Source organism: Propithecus coquereli, unplaced genomic scaffold (genome assembly GCF_000956105.1).
Source record: "Propithecus coquereli isolate 6110/MARCELLA unplaced genomic scaffold, Pcoq_1.0 Scaffold10, whole genome shotgun sequence".
Taxonomy (NCBI): Eukaryota; Metazoa; Chordata; class Mammalia; order Primates; family Indriidae; genus Propithecus; species Propithecus coquereli.
In genome coordinates, this window is record NW_012133858.1 from 17,670,878 (window position 1) to 17,695,276 (window position 24,399).

The window sequence follows — 24,399 nt, forward strand, 5'->3', positions numbered from 1 at the left end:
CTTTCTCATAATAAGCAAGATAAAGAGCATGGACTTTGTAGTCAAATCTCCCAAATTCGAATCCCTGCTCTGTTATTTGTCTGCTGTGTAGTCTTGGATAACTGAGCTCACCTCTTGGGTCTGGTTTTCTTCTTCTGTAAATGAAGTAAACTACCTATAATCCTGAGGAATGAGGATCAGAACTCATATATTTCTTGCTGTGTTGTAAGCATTATGCCAAAGTGAGCTGACTTTTTGAGACATAAAAATCCAAGTCTCAAACAATGGTGATATAGCACCTCTTGTATACTCCTGGATAGAGCTGGAACACATTCTACTAAGTGAGGTATCCCAAGAATGGAAAGACAAGCACCACATGTACTCACCATCAAATTGGTATTAACTGATCAACACCTAAGTGCACATATAAGAATAACATCTATTGGATGTCGGGCAGGGAGGAGGGGGTAGGGGGTAGGGGGAAGGAGGGGACAGGTATATGCATACACAAAGAGTGCAATGCGCACCACCTGAAGGATGGACATATTTGAAACTCGGACTTGGGGGGAGGGGGGCAAGGGCAACATACGTAACCTAAACATCTGTACCCCCATAATATGCTGAAATAAAAAAAAAATCCAAGTCTCTGTCCTTTTGTACCTGGTAGGGGATGTGGGTGGCAGAGGTTGGATAAAGAGACTCTGCCACCTCAGCAAGCACTCATGCCAAAATTGCACTTACGATACAGATACAAGAGACAGGCAAATTCTGAAAGCCTTCCAAATCTTAGAGTCTTGTACTTCTCCCAGGAGGGATAAAATGAGAAGAGGGTAAAATGAAAATTTTCTGTCATTTCTTGAGAATCTACTACGTGTTAGATTCTGAATTCAATGTCCCATTAAATCTTCACAATGGTTAGGAAGGGGCAGAATTGATGATGATGAGGTTGGACTGGAGAACAGTTTTGCAGTTGATTTAGGGACCATCCCTAAAGCACTTCTAGACCTAAAGATGATCCCTGGAGCCTTGTGCTGTCTTCCCCAGAGCTGACCAGGACTGGACCTCCCCATCTCGCCACAGCGGTCAAAGCATTAACCCTGAACAGCCTGGCCCAAGATTCAGCTTATGATGGTGTGGCAAGGTTGAGGACCTGTCATGTCCTTTAAGAGAGCCCCCACCACACACACACACACACACACACATACACACACACACACACACACACACAGCACCTTGGGTTATGGTACACCGAGGACACTAACAGATGGCCTTTTCTCTCTGTCCCCCAGTGCGACGGGGTTGGGGTGGACCTGAGCAACATCTTCCTGGAAGGCATTGCCATTCTCAACATTCCCAGCATGTATGGAGGCACCAATCTCTGGGGAGAAACCAAGAAGAGTCGGGCTGTAATCCGGGAAAGCAGAAAGGGCATCACTGACCCCAAGGAACTAAAATTCTGTGTCCAAGGTAAGCTAAGCACAAGGATAATTGCTCTAGACAGTGTCCAGTGGTAGGGGCCTTCAGGTGGGTCTGTCAGCAAACTGTTTCAGGGCCTACACTGGGCTCCACAGGGACCTCCAGCCACCAAGGAACCGTGCTCTGGGGAGATGCTGATCCATCGTCCTTGATGTTGCAAAGTCCACAGCCTAATTGAGAAGACAAAATTCACAATTGTGGGGTCCTAAATGATAGTCAGTAGTCAAACTTTGGAGTTCCATGAGGTTAGGAGTCAAATGCTGCTCCTGTCAAGGTTACCAGTGTTCTCCAATAGCTAAATCCAATAACCAATTCTCAACCCTCATCTCGCTTCAGCTGTCAGTGGCATTTTCACCCAATTGGTCACTCCTTCTTCCTAGAAACACTTGGTCCACTTAGCTTCTAGGACTCACTCCTGGTTTTCTTCCTGCCTCACTGGTCGCTCCTCCTCAATCTCTTTTCTCTCTGACCTCTTCATACTGGAGGGGCCCCCAGCAGGATCCTTGGCCCTCCTCTCTTCTCTGTCTGTCCTCATTTCTTTGATAACCTCACCCAGTTGTAGGATTTTATTTAAATACCACATGTGTGCTCATGATGCCTTGAGACCGGTGTCCCGCTTTCCCTGAGCTCCAGGCCTGTGTGTCCAGCAGCCTGTACCGCACTTCCCTCGTATGTTCAGCAGACACCTCAAACTCAGCTTCCCAACACTGAGTTCCCACTGTCCCTCCCTAAACCTCTCCACCACAGCTTTCTCCATCTCAGTTGACAATGCCAGCCTTCCCGTCACTTGAGCCAGAACACTTGGCACCACACTTGACTCCTCTTTTTATCTCAAGCTCACATCCAGTCCATCAGAAAATCTGTGAGCTCTACCATTAAAGGGTATCCAGGATCCAAGCACTTCTCGCCACCTGCATTCCCACCAGCTCGTCTGAGCTGCCTTCCTCTGTCCCCCGTATTCCTGCACGTCCCTCTCACTGGATTCCCTGCTTCTACCCCTGCCCTATCAAGTCTGTTCTCACCACCACATCAGAGTACCCCTGTGAAAATATATCAGATTATGACAGCCTCCTCAAAATCCTACAGTGGCTCAGGGTAAAAGGCAAAGATCTTCACGCAGCCTGGAAAGCCCCGTCTAGTCTGGCCTCCCATGACCTCCCAGACCTCATTTTCTGCTCCTCTCCCCTCCACTCACTCTGCCTCCACTGTGCTGGCTCCTCTAGTGCAGCAGGCTGCTTCCATGAACCGACTATTCTTTCTGTCTGGAACAACTGCATAGTCCCCTTTAGAGGCCATCCGCTTGGCCTTCTGGTTTTGACCCACCAGAATACAGAACACAGCTCTCTGGGAGTATCCTTAAAGCTACCTTCACCCGACCCCTTACCAGCCACTTCCACCGATGATCCATGTGGAGATTCACTCAAAGCTCCAGGCAGCTGATTCTCCTGTGAACCGGATGACCCTCACAGGTCCCCAACACACTGGTGAGCAGGGCCGGGAGAGCCATGTGCAAGAGCATTGGCACCAGCAGGCAAGGATCCAGGTTCCAGTCCAAAGGCTGCTATTAACCTATTTTTTTGGAGCCTCAGTTTTCTTTGCCTCTCACATAAAAGTTTTGATAGCTAGACAGATGATGTTGAATCAGATCATTAGTTCTTAAACCAGGTCTGCTTGTTGAAAATGAAGATTCCTGGACACCAGCCCAGATCCACCTAATCAAAGTCTGGATTGGTTCCTGGGAATCTAAATTTGTAATGAGCTCCCCAGATGACTCTGATGGGCTGCCAGGTTTGAGAACCCCTGATATAGACAAATGCCCACAGTCTCTTCCAGGCCTAGCATTCTGTGGATCTGGGTCTGTGTTGTTTGATGACCCGGGCTGTTAGTGCTAAGGTTGGATATGATCCTACCAGTAGAAGGAGACAAAACCTGGCTGACTGCCAGAGGCAAGGGTTACTTGCTTGTTTCATACCGGTCTATTAGAGAATCAGACTGTTAGATACCAGGGCCATGCCATCAAAAAACATCATCTCCACACCTCCATCCTTTAAGAGAGGACTTGGGAATTTTTATTTCTCCATTGCCCTTTTAAGTCCCCTTTCTTTCACACAGTAAACTTTTCAATGTATAAATTATTAAACTGAATAATGTGTTCCTCCTTCCTCCCTTGGCAGGGGAAGTTGTGGGTGCTGGCAGAGGGTGGGGGAAGTATGGAAGATTGTATAAAGTTCCTGCAAATTTTCCCACCCTGGTGCTCCTGCCTCAACCCTCAAGCCGACCTCCAGCACTGTCAGAACAGAAAAGGGAATCAGCAGGGAAGGGAAGCCCTGCCCTGGGGCATGGGGAAGCTCTCGATGAGATTATATTCTAGTTAGGACTCAAGGACAACCTTTGTTTGTCTCTGAAATGTCTGACCTTGTATCTTCCCCTTCTTCAAGCAAGAGTATAGTATCTGCTGATGCCTCTTGGCCATCATGTACGTGAACTCTCTTCCCCAAATCCCCTTCTCCACCCCCACAATGTGCTTTCAAAGCTAAAAAAGAAGCCACTTCCTGTTCTTTAGAGGCAGACATGAGCTGATGAGAGTGGAGGCCAAGGAGGGGGCCCTGGCTCTGGCTTTGCAGAGACACCAGCGCTGAGCTTTCCTCTTGAAAGGGCCGTGATCTTATGGAAGTTGAGTTGCTAATGGGAAAAGCTGAAGAGGCCACTGATTTTAGTGAAAAAGCATTAGCCTGGGAGTCAGGAGATCTGGGTTCCAGTTCAGACTCTGACTCTCACCAGTGTGTGACCTTGGGCAAGTCCTTTCACCTTGGGTCTCAGTTTTCCTTATCTGTAAAATAAGCAAGTTTGACATTCCTTAAGGCTCCACAAAATTAAGGTGTAGTCAGATTTTGGTCTACGTGGACTGCTTCTTGGACAGAATTATATGCAGATTTATTCCTTCTTTCAGTGTGTTTTGTCCCAGGGTTTATAGGCTGGTAGCTGAAGAGACAGGGAGTTCTTTCTGAAGGTTCCTTATTTGTTGGGATTCTTTACTCCTTGGTAGTTTCATTGGGATTGGAGGAGAGGGAGAAATCAGGAGAAAGTAGCAGAAGGGAAGGGGTTATCATAGGAAAGGCAACAGGAAATGACAATAGAAGAGGTTACTGTCAAATCCCTCTTATCAAAGATTAGTCTTTCTTCTGGTAAAAATAATCCAAGTAAAAAGGTCATTCAAGATTAGCATGGAATGAGTTTTATAAAACATTAGCTGATGAGAAGGCAATAAAAGCAATAAGGAGTCCCAGGAAAAAGACTAGGCTTGTAGTTAGATAACCTGGGTTTAAATTTTGGCTTTATGCTTCCTAGTTTTACAAACCTTGGGAACTTACCCAACTTCCCTGAGTCTCAGCATCCTCGTCTATAAAATGGGCATAATATAATGCCTCACTTGTTATGAAGATGATGGATGTGAAAGTGCCTGGAACATAGTATAAGCTCAAACTTTTTAAAAAAAATTTCCCCTCCCCTTTAATTCTGTTTTATGCTGGAACATGCCAGTTGATTTCTGATTTTGAAGTTTTTGTCTTCAGCATTACTATCTACCTGCACTACCACTAAGAAAGAGCAGAGCTCCTGCCAAAATCCAGCCCAGCCTTTGTGGTGGCACATTAAATTTATGCCACCAATTGTATCTACTGTTTCCCTTCCTAGACCTTTCAGATTCTAAGGATGGAGGCTGGCTGTTAATCATCTTTGTATCGCTGGTGCCTGGCACCAAGTAGTCACTCAATAAAAAACATTGTTGGATAAATGAGAAGCACATGGAATTGGTTACTTTTAGTTTTTGTAACAACAATAAGAATAGTGAGAAATAGCCTCTTGTATTTGTATTTCATTTTGGCTTGCAAATAATTTTGCATGTATTCACTTCATGTCATCCTGACCAGAAACCCATGAGCAAGGTTATACCCAAGACCCTCTGTAACACTATTTCATGGTTGGGGGAAATCAGAGGCCCAGAAAAGAGGTAGAGCTTATACAATTGATGTCCAGCTGTGGCAACAGAACCAAGACTCAAGCCAATGATTCCTAGCCTAGCCCAAGTGGCTAATGTCAACTAGAAAATTTGTTAGCTCTCTGCCAAAGACAAAAAATAATAATAATAATACAGAGAAAAAAAGAAAATTTGTTAGAGAGCCTACTGTGTGTATTGCACAAGCCAGGCACTCAGGAAAGAGGAAGCATTTAGACCCAATCCAAGGATAGACTCCACATCTACCTGTTGAAAGTCTGCTCCTCCTGCAGTGCCTACCTCATGGCAGTCCCCTTTGTGGAGCTTTTGCGGCCCCCCTGGAAGTGAGCCCAGCCTCTAAATTCCTACGGTACTTAATTTTTTTTTATTTTTAATTGTTATGGCTATGTAATAGTTGTGTATCTTTATAGGGTACATGTGATGTTTTGATACAGGCATAAAATGTGAATTAATCAAGTCAGGGTAATTGGGGACTCCATCACCTCAGGTATTTAACATTTCTTTGTGTTAGGAGCATTCCAATTCCACTCTTTTAGTTAAAGTATACACTAATTTATTGTTGATTATAGTCACTTTGTTGTGCTATCAAATATTGTTCATTCTATCTAACTCTCTAATTGTATTTTCTCACCCATTAACCATCCCCACTTAATCCCCCCTCCCACTACCCTTCCCAGCCTCTGATAATCATCGTTCTACTCTCTGTATCCATGAGATCAATTGTTTTTTTTGTTTGTTTGTTTGTTTTTTGAGACAGAGTCTGGCTCTGTTGCCTGGGCTAGAGTGCCGTGACATCAGCCTAGCTCACAGCAACCTCAAACTCCTGGGCTCAAGCAATCCTCCTGCCTCAGCCTCCCAAGTAGCTGGGACTACAGGCATGTGCCACCATGCCCGGCTAATTTTTTCTATATATATATATTTTTTTAGTTGTCCAGATCATTTCTTTCTATTTTTCAGTAGAGACAGGGTCTCGCTCTTGTTGGTCTGGTCTCGAACTCCTGACCTTGAGCGATCCACCCGCCTCGGCCTCCCAGAGTGCTAGGATTACAGGCGTGAGCCACCGTGCCTGGCCAGATCAATTGTTTTTAATATTTATCTCCCACATATGAGTGAGAACATGTGAGATCTGTCTTTCTGTGCTTGGCTTATTTCAATTAACACAATGTTCTCCAGTTCCATCCATGTTGTTGCAATGGCAGGATTTCATTTTTTTGTGGCCATATAATATTCCATTATGTATATGTACCACAATTTCTTTATCCATTCATCCATTGGTAGATGCTCAGGTTTATTCCAAATCTTGGCTATTGTGAATAGTGCTGCAATAAACTTGGCAGTGCACATATCTTTTCAATATATTGAATTCCTATCCTTTGGCTATATACCCAGCAGTGGGATCGCTGGGTCATATGGTAGTTCTATTTTTAGCTTTTTGAGGAAACCTCCATTCTATTTTCCATAGTGATTACACTAATTTACATTCCCACCAGCAGTGTATGAGGGTTCCCCTTTTTCACATCATTGCCAGCATTAGTTATTGCTTGTCTTTGTGATAAAAGCTATTTTAACTGGGGTAAGATGATATCTCACTGTAGTTTTGATTTGCATTTCTCTGATGACTAATGATGTTGAACATTTTTTTATATATCTGTTGGTCATTTGTATATCTTCTTTTGAGAAATGTCTATTCAAATCCTTTGCCCATTTTTAATTGGATTATTTGATTTTTTCCTGTCTAGTTATTAATCCCTTGTCAGATAGGTAGTTTGCAAATATTTTTTCCCATTCTGTGGGTTGTCTCTTCGCTTTGTTAACTATTTCTGTTGCTGTGAAGAAGGTTTTTAGCTTCATGTGATCACAATTGTCTAATTTTGCTATGGTTGCCTGTGCTTTAGGGGTATTACTCAAGAAGTCCTTGCCCAGACCAATGTCCTGAAGTGTATGCCCAAGGTTTTCTTTTATAGTCATTTCATAATTTCAGGACTTAGATTTAAGTCTTTAATCCATTTTTATTTTATTTTTGTATATGGCAAGAGATGTGGGCCAAGTTTCATTCTTCTGCACATGGATATCCACTTTTCCCAGCACTATTTATTGAAGAGGCTGTCCTTTCCCCAACGTATGCTCTTGGCACCTTTGTCAAAAATGAGATCACCGTAAATGTATGGATTTATTTCTGGGTTCTCTATTCTGTTCCATTGGTCTAAGTGTCTGTTTTTATGCCAGTACTATGCTGTTTTGGTTACTGCAGTTCTGTAGTATAATTTGAAGGCAGGTAATGTGATTCCTCCGTTTTTGTTCTTTTTCTTCAGGATGGCTTTGGTTATTCCAGGTCTTTTGTGGTTCTATATAAATTTGGGGATTATTTTTTCTATTTCTGTGAAGAATTTTATTGATATTTTGATGGGGATTGCATGCAATCTGTAGATTGCTTTGGGTAGTATGAACATTTCAACAATATTGGTTCTTCCAATCCATGAACATGGAATAGCTTTCTGTTTTTTGTGCCCTCTTTGACTTCTTTCATCAATGTTTTATAGTTTTCATTATAGAGATCTTTCACTTCTTTGGTTAAGTTTATTCCTAGTATTTTATTTTATTTGTAGTTATTATAAATAAGATTAGTTTCTTGGTTTCTTTTTCAGATTGTTTACTGTTTTTTGTTTTGTTTTGTTTTGTTTTGTTTTGTTTTTTGAGACAGAGTCTCACTTTGTTGCCCAGGCTAGAGTACCATGGCGTCAGCCTAGCTCACAGCAACCTCAAACTCCTGGGCTCAAGCAATCCTTCTGCCTCAGCCTCCCAAGTAGCTGGGACTACAGGCATGCGCCACCATGCCCGGCTAATTTTTTCTATATATTTTTAGCTGTCCAATTAATTTCTTTCTATTTTTTGGTAGAGACGGGGTCTCGCTCTTGCTCAGGCTGGTCTCGAACTCCTGAGCTCAAACAATCCGCCCGCCTCGGCCTCCCAGAGTGCTAGGATTACAGGCGTGAGCTACCGCGCCCGGCCTGTTTACTGTTAGTATATAGAAATGCTACTGATTTTTGTATGTTGATTTTGTATCCTACAACTTTACTGAATTTGTTTATCAGTTCTAATAGTTTTGGGGTGGAGCCTTTAGGTTTCTCTAGATATAAGGACATATAATCCTCAAACAAGGATAATTTGACTTCTTTCTTTCCAATTTGGATGCCCTTTATTTCTTTCTCTTCTCTGATTGCTCTAGCTGGAACTTCCAGTAATATGTTGAATAACATTAGTGAAAGTAGGCATCTTTGTCTTGTTCCAGATCTCAGAGAAAAGGCTTTCCATTTTTCCCCATTGAGTATGATACTAGCTGGGGTCTGTCATACACAGCTTTTATCATGCTGAGGTAAGTTCCTTCTATGCTCAGTTTTTTGAGAGTTTTTATCATGAAGGAATGTTGAATTTTATTGAATGCTCTTCAGCATCAATTGAAATGATCATATGGTTTTTGTCCTTTGTTCCATTGACATGATGTATCACATTGATTGATTTGTATATGTTGAACCATCCTTGCATCCCTGGGATGAATCTCACTTGATCATGATGAATAAATAATTTTTTTAATATGTCATTGAACTTGGTTTGGTAGTATTTTGTTGAGTATTTTTGCATCTGTGTCCATTGGAGATATCAGCCTATAGTTTTCTTTGTTGTTTTTGTTGTTGTGTCTTTGTCTGGTTTTGGTATCAGCGTGATACTGGCCTCATAGAAAGAGTCTGGGGTTATTTCTTCCTCCTTGACTTTTTGGAATAGTTTGAGTAGGACTGGTATTAGTTCTTCTTTTAATATTTGGTATTAATAGAATTCAACAGTGAAGCCATTGGGTCCTGGGCTTTTCTTTGATGGGAGATTATTTTCTTACTGTTTCTATCTTGTTACTTGTTATTGGTTTATTCAGGTTTTGGATTTCTTCCTGGTTCAATCTTGGTAGGTTGAATGTGTCTAGGAATTTATCCATTTCTTCTAAGTTTTTCAATTTATTGGCATATAGTTGCTCATAATAGTCTCTAATGATCCTTTGGATTTCTGCCGTATCAGTTGTAACATCTCCTTTTTCATCTCTGATTTTATTTATTTGGATCTTCTCTCTTCTTTTCTTAGTTAGTCTGGCTAAAGGTATGTCTATTCTGTTTATCTTTTTGAAAAACCAGCTTTTTATTTTGCTGATCTTTTGTATTTTTTGTTTCAATTTCATTTATTTCTGCTCTAATCTATATTATTTCTCTTCTTCTGCTAATTTTGGGCTTGGTTTGCTCTTGTTTTTCTAGTTCTTTGAGATACATCATTAGGTTGTTTATTTGAAGCTTTTCTAATTTTTTTATATAGGCACTTATTGCTATAAACTTTCCTCTTATTACTGCTTTTGCTGTATCCCATAGGTTTTGATATATTGTATTTTCATTTTTATTTGCTGGCACAGCCATCTGTCAGATTCAGACTCTCAGGTGAGGACCTAGAGCTTAGCTGAGACACCAAAATAATTGTGAGCATAAGAGTTCATTTTTTATTGTGGCTTTCTTTTCATTTTTATGAAGCCATAACATAATGTGGCCTTGTGGGTTCAGGAGCTGTCCAGGGCCATAGGATCCCAATTTTCCCATTCAGTGGAGAGCTGACAGTCATAAGGAGCAATAATCAGCCACTACATTTTCAGATTGAAAGAAAATAAAAATGTTTCTAAAGATTGTGCATTAAACAGAGGTCTCTCTAGCCAAGGTCTCTCCTGTGAGCTGGGATGAGCAAGGCCCTTAAAGAGCCCCAGGGTACTGGGAGTGTGCACTGGGACTCCTCTCAGTGCTGGGAAGTAACCATGGCAACATATATGTCATTCCTGTTATACGTTTCTAGGCCCATAGACAGACTTTGCTTTGCTTCTCATAGGAAATCATAGCTTTCTTATTCAGTCCTTCAAGCAGCCCATAGTGGAATCAACTTGCCCCAAAATAGTCATTATCTCTCCTCTCTTTACACATCCTCCCCCTCCTAAAACCACTGCCTCCCCCATCCCATGTTCCCTGCCTTGTTAATGTCTCACCTGTTGCCTAAACTAGAGACCCAGAGTCATACATTTCCCCTCACAGCTGGCTCACCGAATTCTCATATAATTATTTATTTACATGCTGTCTTTCCCACCAGACTGTGAGCTTCTCGGGGAGCCCCGGATGTCATAGTCCCTTCTATATCCCTGTGCCTGACACAGTCTCTGAGACCTCAAAAGGGCTTATTAATATTGGTTGACCAAATGCACCCAGAGTCAGGGGCACATGGAGTGGTAAATTAGGGAATTGTTTCTGAATTGGTCTCTCAGCAAAATGGGGTTTGTGTGAGTGATGCTGGCATGTAGTGTTCCAGGGCCCCTCTGCCAGCATCAGCTTGTGTTGCAGCTCAGGAGGTCTGCCTCCAGCCCTCACTCTCCCCTCCTCTCAAGCCCCTTTCTAGTCCCAGCTGACTCTGGGTCAGGCAGTAGCTGTGATCTGTTTCCCCAGATCTCTCATGGCGTCTGGCAGGATCTCCCTTGCTGGACTCTGCAGGGTTAGGCCAGGTATGTTTTTGTAGCTTCCAGACAAAGGCCATACAATGTGGTTCTCAGATGCCTGTTTCTTTAAAAGCTATGATGTTTTCTATGTAGTACTGAAATACCAGAATCATAGATCACCTAGAAATTTAGAGGTCATTTTATCCCCCAAATAAGGAAAGTGAGAACTAGCAAGGGGAAGCAGTTTGCCCTTGGCCAAACCCAGACTGAAATACAGGTCTTTTAGCTCACAAAGACCAGTCCTCAGTCCTCTAGAGTAGGGGTCATCTGGCTTTTTCTGTAAAGGGCCACATGGTAACTATTAAAATAATCAGGCTTTGTGCACCATACAGTATCTGATGCAACTACTCAACTCTGTGCACCTAGCACGAAAGCAACCACAGACAATATGTAAACGAATGGGCATGACTGTGTTCCAATAAAACTTTATTTACAAAAGCAGACTGGATTTGGCCATCAAGCCATGGTTGGCCAATCCCTGCACTACCACCTCCTGGTCCATGACCAGGAGTGCTGGCATCACCTGTGTGCGTGTCAGAAATGCAGATTCTGAAGCCTCATGCCAGACTGGCTGAAGCCGAATCTGCATTTCAACAAGATCCCTGGTGATCACATGTACACAGAAGTTTGAGAAGCACTGCACCTTTGGGCTTGGCTGTTCCACCTAACAGTGCCAAGAAGAAATTTTATAGATTAGAAAAATGAGGTCCAGGGAGGTTAACTGACCTATCCAAGGTCACACTAATTGATGGATCTGGGACTGGAGCCCAAGTCCTAGGATTCCAAACACAGAATTCTTCCTACATACATCAGAGTACCCACCCCAACCCCACCCTAGTCTCCCCATTTCTGGCTGGCCCTGACCCAACTCAAACTTACTGGAAATTCAAGTCCAGCAATTGGTCATTCTCCCTGGGCTGACTTCTGAATGAAAAGGACTCTGACTCCAACTGTGCCTCCTCCTCTCTCCCACTCCCTTCTCCAAGACCCCAGAGGGACTGGTGAGGTGGAAATGTGCCTCTGGAGGCCTCAGCATCTGCAGAGGAAAAACTTGCTCGCACAGGTTCAAGCTGAAGTTGAACTCTAACTCAATTCCTGCCTCAGGAGGTTTTCTGCTCAAAATAGAACCACAGAGCCAAGGAATCTTTCACTTTCACATGCAGAAGAAACTTTCAGAACTAGGCTCTTTGGGCAGGGCTAGACACCTTAGTTTTTCCCTCTTCTGCTTGCCCCGTTTTGGCCTTCGAACCAGTGCCTCTTCCCCCTTAGCAGCTCTTAGGCTAATATCGGGCACTTCCTGAGACCCAGGCCACAGCAAGACTCCACATTGGCCACATTCTCTGCATAGACTAAACCCTGTTGCTCTCCTTGGTCTGTTTTTATTTTGTGCAAGAAGTGTTTGTCTTAGTCAGTTCAGGTGCTGTAACAGAACACCATAGACTAGATGTCTTAGACAACAGAAATTTATTTCTCACAGTTCTGGAGGCTGAGAAGTCTAAGATCAAGGTGCTGGCAGATTTGGTTCTTGATGAGGGTCCTTGTCCTGGTTTGCAGATGGACATTTCTTGCTGTATCCTCACATGGAGAGATCATCTCTCTCGTAACTGGTCTTATAAGTACATTAATCCCGTTCATGAGGGCTCCACTCTCATGACCTAATCACCTCTCATAGGCCCCACCTCCAATGCCATCACATTAGGGATTAGGATTTTAACATATGAATGAATTGGGGGGCACAAACATGCAGTCCATAGCAGTGTTTAATCTTCTTAACCAATCAACATACATGTATTGGGTTATTATTTATCGAATACCTACTTATGGGACAAAACTGTTGGGGTCAAGTGATTGGGTCAAAATTACACAGAGAACACGTGATAGAGCCTGGACTCAAACCTGCCTTCAAGTACCTGAGGTGCTCCAGGAGCTGCAGAGGATGTGACAAGAATATGGTGTGGTCCAGGCCTCAAGTAGTTCACAATCACTTATCCACATACAAGAGAACAATCTACTTATCCACATATAGATAGAGCAGTTGTGTTAGTACTGACATAACAGGCAAGCACCATGGAGTATCCAAAGAATGTGGGAGGCAAGAGGGTCCCTCCTTCAGAACTTGATTCCAGGCTGCCAGGCACCTAGTAGGTGATCAATAAATATTTTGTGAATGAATGAATGGACAAGGTAGAATGTCTGTGTGCTCTTACTTGGAGCTGGAAAGGATTTGAAAAGACAGTGAATGAGATGAGGGGAACATGGCTGGCCACTAGCACTCAGAAGTAGCAAAAGTGAAGACTGGAAATCTTGAGTAATGTGTCCTGGAGTTTGTACATGATCCTTTGAGTAATAAGAAGAGATGACAGGCCGGGCACGGTGGCTCATACCTGTAATCCTAGCTCTCTGGGAGGCCGAGGCGGGCAGATTGTTTGAGCTCAGGAGATCGAAACCAGCCTAAGCAAGAGCGAGACCCCGTCTCTACTAAAAATAGAAAGAAATTAATCGGACAACTAAAAATATATAGAAAAAATTAGCCGGGCATGGTAGCACATGCCTGTAGTCCCAGCTACTCGGGAGGCTGAGGCAGAAGGATTGCTTGAGCCCAGGAGTGTGAGGTTGCTGTGAGCTAGGCTGATGCCACGGCACTCACTCTAGCCCAGGCAAAAAGAGCGAGACTCTGTCTCAAAAAAAAAAAAAAAAAAAAAAAAAAAGAGATGACAGTTTTTAAGCCAGGAGAAATAGGATCTGAGAGGCATGTGCAGTTTGGATTATAAGAAAGGGACAGAAACCGGCAGCAAGAAGACCAATGAGAAGGCTAATGCGGAATGCAGGCTTGCAACTCTGAGGCCTCAGATTGGGAGTCAGTAGCCCACAAGGAAGAATGGACAGAAGCCAACAGTTAGTGGGGGACAGACAAAGAGGACACAGCCACATGGGTGATTCCTCCCTCCCCACAAACCACCCGGCAGGACCCTGTTCCTTCTAGCCACAAGCCCAGCCTTCTCCTGCCTGCCTCCACACCCAAACCTCTCCCCATCACCAGGGACTTCTATTAGCAGAATGGATGTCACAGACCTATGTCCCTTTTCACTTCCAGCGTGCTGCCAGCACCCATCTCTTCCCATCTTCAAGTCAATTCATCCAACATTTGTTAAGCACCTACTTGAATTTAGCACTAGATGCTAGAAATAGTTTACATTCATCGTCTCATTTTAATCCCCTACAGTTTTCTGAGACACTTTATAGATTATAAAAATGAGGCCCAGGGAGGTAATTGCCCTATCCAAGGCTACCTGGTGGATCTGGGACTAGAGCCCAAATCCTAGAATTCCCAACATAGAATTCTTTCCACACACACTCCAACACCCTCCCCCACCACTCCATTTCGGGCCAATCCTGACTCAACAACCAGAAAAAGTCCTCCCGTCAAGACCCTCCTTAACTTTGCCTTTCTGGGGTAGGTGGGTACTATATGCACCCGTTGAGCTGTGATTTGTCTGTTTGGTGTAGATCTCAGCCATGTACCTCATATATGTCATGCCTGAGAATCAGGATTGAGTTAAGCTGGAAAATCTTACCACTAATTGATTTATTTTATTATATACACTGTACCTGGGATTGAAGCTTCTTGAGCTCAGTGGGTACAGTAATGCCAGATAATACACCAGTTAGTATTTTACCTTCAAACCAAAGAACTCAGCATTCCACTTAATAAGATCATGCAGCCAAGAAGCCTTTCCCAAGAGGACCTGAGAAGAGGCTCACCCACTCCAAGCTCATCTCCCTGCCTTCAGATACCATATCACTCCTGGGTATTTCGTCTCTGCCTTGAGTCATTTAAGCTGTGTTTATTTTCTGAATCAGACAGACCTTGGTTTGAATTCCAGCTTTACTACATGCCAGCTGTGTTCTATTAGTCAAGTTTCTTGACCTCTGAGCCTCGAGGTATTTTTTTTTTATTCTGGAATAATAGTTTCTATGTTTTTATGTTGGGATAGTAGTTTATAACAGAGTTACCAAAGAATTAAAAGAAAAACCTTTGTAAAGCTCTAGGCCTAGCCTAGGGTCTATGCCCAGCAATGGTCCTCACAGGGACTACCAGATCATTCCTACCCTTGTTTCTCTTAGAGGCATCATGATGTCAGACCTTCACTTTCTTCCTGAGAAAGCCCCTACCACACGACTCTGGCGGCACACTGTCTCTCCCCCTGAAGCCCACCTCCCCCAGTGCACAGCGCTGTCATCAGAGGCTTGGCTAACCCTAGGAGATAAAGCCACACAGAATGGACAGGACCCTTTTCCGGCCCTGCCCACCACACAAGCAGGCCTTCAGGAACCAACAACAATGGCCATTGTGTGCCTGCACTTGCTCACTCTCTTGCCTCAGTGTAGGGCTGCACTGAGCATTGTGTCTTCTGCACAGTGTGAGGATAGGTAAGGTGGCGGCCAGTCTGCTCCTGACCCAGACAGTCAGGAAATCCAGCCTCCATCTGGGTTAGAAAAGCTCCAATAGATCTTAGGGAGAGGATGCCTCCACCCCTAATCAGGGGAAACTGAGGCCCTGAGGAGGGAAGTGATTTGCCCAAGGTCACACAACTAGACAGAGCCAGAATAGACACCAAAATTTCAGCCCCTGCTGCTGGGCCAACACGTTCCCTGTCCCTCAGGCCTGCAGTCTCTCTCTTCCTCAGAAAGCAGTGGCTCTTGGCCACATCTCCTTCCATCCCTTCCCGAAAGAATCACACAGTCAAAGGCCACTCGATGCCTCTGGCCATTCTTAATGCCTTGATGAGGCCTTTAGACCCTGAGAATAGAAGAAACCTGAGAGCCAGTGTGACAGGGCATGGCACAAAAGAGGGACATACCCGGCTGGACCAGGAGTGTCAAACCCATGCCTTAAAGATCTCCAGAGCCTGCTCTTCTCCCTCCTTGCTCAGCCCAGGAACAAGAAAAGGCACCCTGGATGGTTGTGGGATTCTCTCCTGCCTCCCTCCCTTCCTCTCTCTCTCTCTTTCTCTCTCTCTCACACACACACACAGAGAGAGAGAGAGAGAGAGAGAGAGAGAAAGAGCTACAGGGAAAAGAAAAGAACTCCTTTTTAAATAAAAGACTGAGATTCCTCCATCTTCTAGAGTTAGAAAAAAAAAAAAAAGAAAGAAAGATGCTTGACCTGCCAGAGGGGCAGTCACCCTAAATCTCAAGGTCGCAGTATCTCTGCCCTATACAGTTTCTGCTTTTCTCTTCCTTGACACCCTTTCTCCTCCCCATCCCCTCCTCTCCCCCTTCCAACCTCCCATCCTCTCCTCTTCCTCCACTACCTTCTCTGAGCTACATAATTACCATCTACAGAGGCCACAATTTGCTGTGTAGCAAAGACAGAACTTGCCAAGGATATCCCTTTTCAAGGAAAAAAATCACAGTAACAGCCAGTGTTTCTTGAGGGCCTTCTGTGTGCTGCTCCCACCTGATCCCAACTGCACAGGGCACTTGACAGTGTTCCTTTTAAACTTCACTACAGCCCTGCCAGTGAGTTATTATATCTACACTTTCAGATAAAGGACAGACTCAAAGAAGTTAAGAGCCTTCTCCCAAATGAGAAGTGAGTGGCTGAGAGATAGAATGAGACCCAGCCCTGTCCAAAGCTCGGGCACTTTGCATCACAACATGTTGCAGAGGTTCATTTTATGGAAGGCCAAGGAATGAGCCCTCCTGCCTGTTTGGTTTGTAGGCAAGGGGCCCTCTGCCTCTCTCCTGGTGACTAGGTCAGTTTCTCTAGGCAAAGCATTAGTCATAGATTATTGTTCAGGTTAGTTATGGTTGAGATACCTGTGGGCCCCAGGGCCTTGAGAGGCCAGGTGGAAACATGAGGGGTGGGGATCCTGTTTGGCCAGTTAGCACCTTCCTTCCTTACTCACCCTTTCATGCCTGGGGAACCCCGGAGCTCCCTCCCCTGCAGAAGATCAAGAAACAGTCTGTTGGGGTTCTTTCCATTTCCCCACCCCCAGGCCTTTTTCAGGCTGCAGTGCTTCTGAGCTGTGTTTGAAGCTCTTTAGCCAGGAGCAGTGTTTCATCTGTGCAGACAGGTCCCAGTGGGAAGCTTAGATGAGCTGATCAGTGCTGGGCTTTGCTAGGCTTTGGGTGCCTCGCGGCCAAGGGCACATGGCTCATCTCCATGGAAATCTGGAGGCAGGAGAGGAGCTTGAGGCGATGCCTGCCGCAGCCTTGACGGGTCAAGTCTGCAGAGAGGCCAGCCGGCTGCCACACACCTGTGTAGGCTGAGGGGACTGAACCTGGCCCCACTGTAGAGCAGAGCTGGGCTTGTGTCCTTCCTTTCTGAGAAGGGTGAGAAGGTCCCGCATACCCCCAGCACATGGCAGCTTCTCAGTGGCACAATGATAAGGGACATTGCTGTTTATGGAACACCTTCATATTCTTTATCTCTTTTGTTCTCAAAATAACCCAGTGAAGTAGATTTTATTATTATCCCTGTTACGGACTGAATTGTGTGCCCCTCCTCACCCCACCAATGTCATATGTTGAAGCCCTAACCCCAGGACCTTAGAGTGTGACTATATTTAGAGATAGGGCCTTTAAAGAGGTAATTAAGTTAAAATCAGGATGTTAAGGTGGGCCCTAATCCAATCTGACTGGTGTCCTTTTAAGAAGATGAGATTTGGACACGAGAGACAGAGAGAGACACCAGGGGTGCACGTGCACAGGGGGGCAACCACGTGAAGAGGTAGCAAGAAGGAAGCCGTCTGCAAGCCCAGGAGAGAGGCCTCAGAGGAAACCGATCGTGCTGGCACGTTCGTCTTGGACTTCCAGCTTCCAGAACTGTGAGAAAGTAAATACCTGTTGTTTAAGCCCCCAGCCTGTGGTAGCTTGTTATAGCAGCCTGAGAAGACTGAGACAGCCCCTATTTTAGAAATATGAAAACAGACTCAGAGAGAGCAAATGGCCTACCCTAAATGACACCACAATTAAGCCGTTAGCCCCATGTTTAAGGACTTAGCGAAGAGCTCCCCAGCTTTTTCCTTTACGTTCGTGACTCCAATTTGTCTACTAGAGGCCATTTATTTAGTGACAGATTCCTGTTCGCATTTCTAATCAATCAGATGCATATCCCTGCTGGTAAGATGGCAAGATAAACATTCGCTAACTAGTGTTATCCCCTGGACTCATAGGATTCCAGCCCAAAGCAACCACACCTAACGTCTTAGTTTGCCTGTGGTGCTGTAACCCTGCTAAAGGGACAATGCCCACCGGTTTGGTTACAGTACACAGATACTCTAAGGTATGGGGCAGGCTTCCTTGCCACTGTGGTGATATGGTTTAGAAACTCTCTTAGTTCCATCACATAGACAGGGCCTTAGCACCTCCACTGAGGGTTGCTTGATTCCCCAGGCTGGTCCATTGCAGCTCCCAGACCTGCACCCTGGTGTGCTGATGGAAGGGAAGTGGAGTGGGAGTGGGATTGAGGGTAGCAAGACATCCTCTTAGACTAAGGATACCCCACACCTCCCAAAGACACTGCAAGAGAAGAGCCCAAATCAGAACACCCAGAGCTTCCCTTGCATCTTAAATGATTGAATTTTCATTAACGTGCAGGATGAGAATGGGCAAAAAAGTGACACATTAAGGGAGATAGGTAAAAACCAGGCTGGGTAGTCACTGTCCATTACATGCAGGTTTAGTAAGTTAATTCATGGAAAACCTGTTACCTAGTTCAGGCTGGGCAAGTACGGTCGGCTCCCTGTATCTGTGGGTTCTGCATCATGGATTCAACCAACTGTGGGTCAAAAATATTTTTTTTAAATATGGATGGTTGCATCTCTACTGAACATGTACAGACTTTTTTTCTTGTCATTATTCCCTAAACAATTATTCACTATTTACATTGTATTAGGTATTATAAGTAGTCCAAGGATTTAAAGTATACTGGAGGATGTATGTAGGTTATATGCAAATACTACACCATTTTACATAAGAGTCTTGAGCATCCGCGGAGGTCCTGAACCAATCCCCCGTGGATACTGAGGAGTGACTGTACTTACTATTAATCATTATCCTTTTCCTTCTTTGGACCAAACCTGTCAAAGTCATTGGCACTAAAGCATCTATCTTTTTCAATTCATTCAACAAACATTTATTGGGAACCTTCTATATGCCAAAGGCTGGGCTAGTTTCTGGGGGTACAAAGATAAAGGAAACAATAACACAATCCTGCCTTCAACTCACAATGGAGTTGGGAGAGTGGTATGTACAGAGACAATTATCACTGGGTGAGATCCACTATCTGAGCACAGGAGAAGGAACAGTTGCCTAGGATATCCCAGGAGGCTAAACAGGAGTTCTTCAAGCAGAGGGATACTTGCACACCTGGCTAAGAAACTTGGACACTGTTTTTCTGGCATCCAGAGCTCCCAAAGGGTCTAAAGGGAGAGTGGACAGGTCAGATGTGCCTTTTAGGTACAAGTGCTCTGCCAGCCTTTACCCATCAGTGTTGAGCTCTGACCCTTCCTCCAGATAGTAGGCAGGGCTAAGGAAATAAAATCAAAATGGGCTGTTGAAATAAAAGAAGCAGGAAAGGGAGCAGACCCAGGGAAGAGATTAAAGGGGAAAAAAATCGATAGGGTGGGATGCTCATTTAATCTAAAGCTCACTTGGATTTCCAGTCTTTGCATGGAGGTATAAAATTATGATGAACACTGAAGATTTCAGAAAATGCATTTAGCCCTAGTATTGTGGTTTAGGGACTCGTACTCAGCTCTAAGAAGGTAGAAAGACCATTGGGAGTTGTCAGGGTGAGTATGGAGAATAAGGAAAGTGAAACGAATATATCCTGAGTGCCACTCTGTACCAATCACTTTAACATACAGGTGTGCCATTTAAGTGTCACAACCACACTTTGAGGTCAATATTATTATTTCAAATTTTCAATTGAAAAAGCTCTAGATCAAAGCAGTCAGGAAGTAACTTGTTTATATTCTTCTTCACTCCAACTTCTGCATATGTTTTGAGCAGTTTTATTGCCTGAGGCTCAAGTTTTCAAACTTAAGCATGCCTCGGAATCTTCCAGAGGGCTTGTTAGAACACAGACTGCTGAGCCCAACCCCCAGAGTGTCTGCGTAGGTCTGGGGTGGGGCCCAAGAGTTTGCATTTCTTACAAGTTCCCAGGTGGTGCTGAGGCTGCTGGCCCAGGATCCTGCTCTGAGAACCACTGGCCAATGAGATGATCCACCCAATAACCTAGCCCGGTGGTTCCCAAACTGTGCTGCATTTTGGAATCACCTGGGGATCTTTAAAAACAACTACTGATGCCTAGCTCCTGCCACCACACATTCTGATTTAACTGGTATAGGGCACAACCCAGGCATAATTATTTCTAAAATCTGCCCAGTTAAGTCTAACACTCAAAAAAGTTTAGGAACCACTGACCTAGCCTCATTTCTCCCTGACTGTAATCCCCATCACCACCATCCACTTTAGCTGCCCACCACTGGGACCACAGGAGGAACTTGTCATCGACTAGCAGTGCTCACAGCACCTCTTTCCAACCCTCTCTCCCACCGTTTCAAGACACCTGTTTCTAGAACTCATTGAGTCCCATACTTGCCTTCCCCCTTTTCATCCAGTCTTTCACCTCCTTCTCTGTTCAACCTAGACCCTGTGGTACAGTAATTACTGCAGCCATCCCTGCTCATGGCCAATAGCATCAATCCCCTTGTTCTCTCTTTGAACATATCTATCTGGGAGAGTTTGAGAAGTATCTAAATCAAACTGCAGGCACAGAAGTCCAGGGAAGCTTCTTGAAATTGATGACACTTGACCTGCATCTTGGTGGCCAAGTGAAAGTGGGAGAGAGTATACGTAGAGTATGTGTAAAAGCACAAAGTAGGGGAACAGTGGGGCTTGCCTGGGGAATGACATGAGGTGTATGTCTAGAGCAGGTACTTAGCCCTACACAGACAGGAAGTAAAACTGCAGGAGCAGCCCCTTACTACATGGGGATGGGCCTTGGGCACCAGGCCAGGGAGATTTAGCATCATCTTTATAACTATGAAGAGCAGTGGATACATTTTTGAAAATAGCTTTTAGGTTATGACATTAATGTATAGTTATAGAAAATACGAAATGCCCAGAAAAGCAAAAAGAAGAAAATAACAATTACCCTTAATTTAATTGCCTAGAACTCACCACTGTCAAGATTTTGCTGGGATTTGTCTTTTTCTTCTATGCATATTCTTACCTAGTTGAGAGCATGCTATATAAGTAAGTTTATATCCTGCCTTCACATTTAACATTAAAACTGGTTGGGTGCAGTGACTCACACCTGTAATCCCAGTGCTTTGGGAGGCTGGGGTGGGGGCGGGGATCACTTGAGGCCAGGGGTTCAAGACCAGCCTGGGCAACATTGTGAGATCCTCTACAAAAAATTTAAAAATTAGCCAGGCATGGTGGTACATGCCTGTAGTCCTAGCTACTAGGGAGGCTTGCACCCAGAAGTTCAAGGCTGCAGTGAGCTATGACAGAACAAGATGCTGTCTCTAAAAAAATTAAAACAAACAAAACATTATAACAAACAACATACTTAACTGTTCTTGAAACCTTTTAAATATTTTAATGGCAGCAAAAAGAAAATCCATCATAGGGATACCATATCATTTTTCCAACTATTCCCATACAGGTTGAAATGAGGGGGAGGGAGATTTCACTGTTATAAATGATGCCACAATGTACATATTTGTATGAACTTAGGCTCTGTCAATGGTTCTTATGATCAATACCAAGAAAGAAATTAGTGCATCAAGCAGCATGAAAGTTTTAGATTCTTAGTTTTCTGCTGTTTTACATTATCAGCGTGGAAGTACACACACGACATCTTCTCTTCTCTAGCACTTGGTGTTATGTTAGGTGCCACTGAGGACTTTCGGTGTGGGGAATGACATGACCAGATTTGTGTTTACAAAATTGCATACTGGAGGCTGAACCAAATGGACCAGCTTGGGATGCTATCGTCACCCTTTTTTTCCCTCCTTTGCTTCCACATTCTCCTTTTTCATTTTCCCATTCTTTATCTTCTTTCTTTTTTTTTTTTCAGGGAAGCTCAGTTTTTATTGAAGACAGAGCTGGGGTTTAGAGGGGCGACCCGGAGAGGAGAGGCCAGGGGGGAAGTGGGCGGAGGGCAGGCGGGCCGGAGGCTACCTTTATCTTCTTTCTTTCCTGGAGAGCGTACATTATGTGTTTGCTGCGCATAAAGCACTGCACAAGGCTTTGTTACCAAGGAATAAATAAGAGCAATACTGAATGGCCCAGCTCTGTGGCTGCAACAAGCTTGTACTGGCCCAGAGATCCTCTTCCTTTAGCTATGGTGAAAAGAAAGAGTCTCTGGACAGTAATTCTCCTTTGGGAAAAATATTTTTTATATTTTCCATTGAATTCACCAAGTGGGTTTATTGAATAAAGTAATTTCTTTTCCTCCATCCTGTGATTCTCCGACCCTGCACATGATCATCCCTATGCCTGGAATGTCCTCCCTCCTTCTTCTTTTCAACCCAGCAAATTACCCTGGCAATCATTCACCCTCCAAGACCTTCCTTAAGTAACTGTCACATCCTCATTCTGTAATTTGCACAGTCAGAATCAGTCACTTGAGCTTCCTTGATCCTATACTTCAATTACAGCATTTTCTGCACCCAACTCTGTTTCTCCCTCTTAGGGAAGAGTCCTTCAAGAATAGAACATTTTGTATCCCCAGTTCTTAACACAGTGTCTGGCACTTAGTTGGTACTCAGTAACTGTTGAATGAATGAGCGAGTGAATCTCTGTCTTACTAAGGTGCACAGACATCCCATCTTAAACATTAATGAGTTGAAGAGTGTAAAGATAATACAGAGATGACATGGCTTGCCAGAATCACTCTCTGAATCATTGGCGCCTAAGGTAACAGACACCTGATTTACCAGATGTCCTGAGCCTGGATCTGTGTTCTACACATTGATTGTTCTGTGTACCTAGACACTGACCTGCATTCTGTTCTCTTTCATTTTAGCTCCAATTTAATTTGTACCTAAGTACCTCTGTGATAGAGGAAGTAAAGAGGATTAGTGATGCCAGGGTTGCCCAAAGTGTATTCCAGTAAACAGCTGATACCATGGGCTGTTTAAGGTATCACACACAAAAAGGGTCTTGTGGTCCGATAAATTTGGAAAACAGTTAAACAGATTTTTTTTTTACCTCAGGGCTTCTTGGCAGGCATTCTAGGAAGCTGAAAGAAAGATCGGTTAGGCAATGGTAGGAAAGTAGAAGAGCAGTCCGGTCTTGCCTCAGTAGTAGTCAGCCTAGCCTCTTTATGCCAGGGAAAATTCGGAGTACGAAATCAAAGGCAGAAGGGCACAGAACACGCCACAATCCTAGTCCCTACCCCTCCATTCGTCTCCTCGGTCCTGCATCCGTGTGAGCCCCTGCCCCCACCCACCCACCCATGCTGATGAGATCAGCCTTCATTACTTCTCTTCTAGAGCCAGGAAGCAAGGTAATGTGTGGGAAGTGATAGCTGCAAGGTAATGTGTGGGAAGTGATAACAACTTCAGAGTTAAAGCCATTCAACAGAAAAATTTGTTAAAAGACCAAGACATTGTAAAGCTGAAACACTTGAGTCTATTAAGTCCCCTGCTTCTTAGAACATTTTGTTACCAGGGAATGTTTCAAGGAGGGAAAACAGTGAACTATTACAGCACTGTAAGATACCAAAGCCTGGTACAAGAGCAACGTTTTACAAGACATCTGTCTCTGCCATTAGAGAATCTTCTAAAAAGTTCTGCTTCTCTTTTCTCCTCCTCTCTCCTACCCCAACATTACTCCTCCACCCTCCTCACCCCTAGACACACTCTGTACATTTCTCTCCTCCCTCCTCCTCCTCCTTTTCTTCTCTCTCTCTCTCACATTCATAGCTCATGTTGTTTTCACAGACACTATTAGAATGATATGGTAAGCTAAGACATCCAATGGTTATTCAACCCTCTTTGGTAAGAAGGGGACTAATTACATGACTAGAGGTTTAGATATTCGTTGTTTATTAGGTCCAAACTCCTTCAGAGAGCCTGGAGCATTCTCCTAAACTAACATTACTCTTTCATGGCTTCTTGTTCCAAGTCCAAATGAGATGGAGAACCTAAAGGGGACAATATTTTTTCACAAATGTGAAGAAAGAAGTACTAGGGAAGAACGGGAATGTTGACAGATGTGGAGGAGAAAAGCCATGTGCCTGTCACAAAAGACGAATGTGATTTGTGTATCTGTTGGCAGCTGATGACCCTTAGTGATCATCGGTAGTTTAGACTGTAGCAATGTTGACACATTTGTGGTC

At 44.1% G+C, this 24,399-nt stretch overlaps 1 protein-coding gene across 3 annotated transcripts in view; it reads left to right on the forward strand.

The window, feature by feature from the left end:
* Positions 1–24,399, forward strand: part of DGKG (diacylglycerol kinase, gamma 90kDa) — a 154,428-nt gene that overhangs the window by 116,142 nt on the left and 13,887 nt on the right. For all 3 annotated transcript variants that reach the window (XM_012640413.1, XM_012640420.1, XM_012640425.1), the window contains one exon: positions 1,269–1,446. In XM_012640413.1, the coding sequence (XP_012495867.1) occupies positions 1,269–1,446 (178 nt within the window). The remainder of the gene's footprint in view (positions 1–1,268; positions 1,447–24,399) is intronic.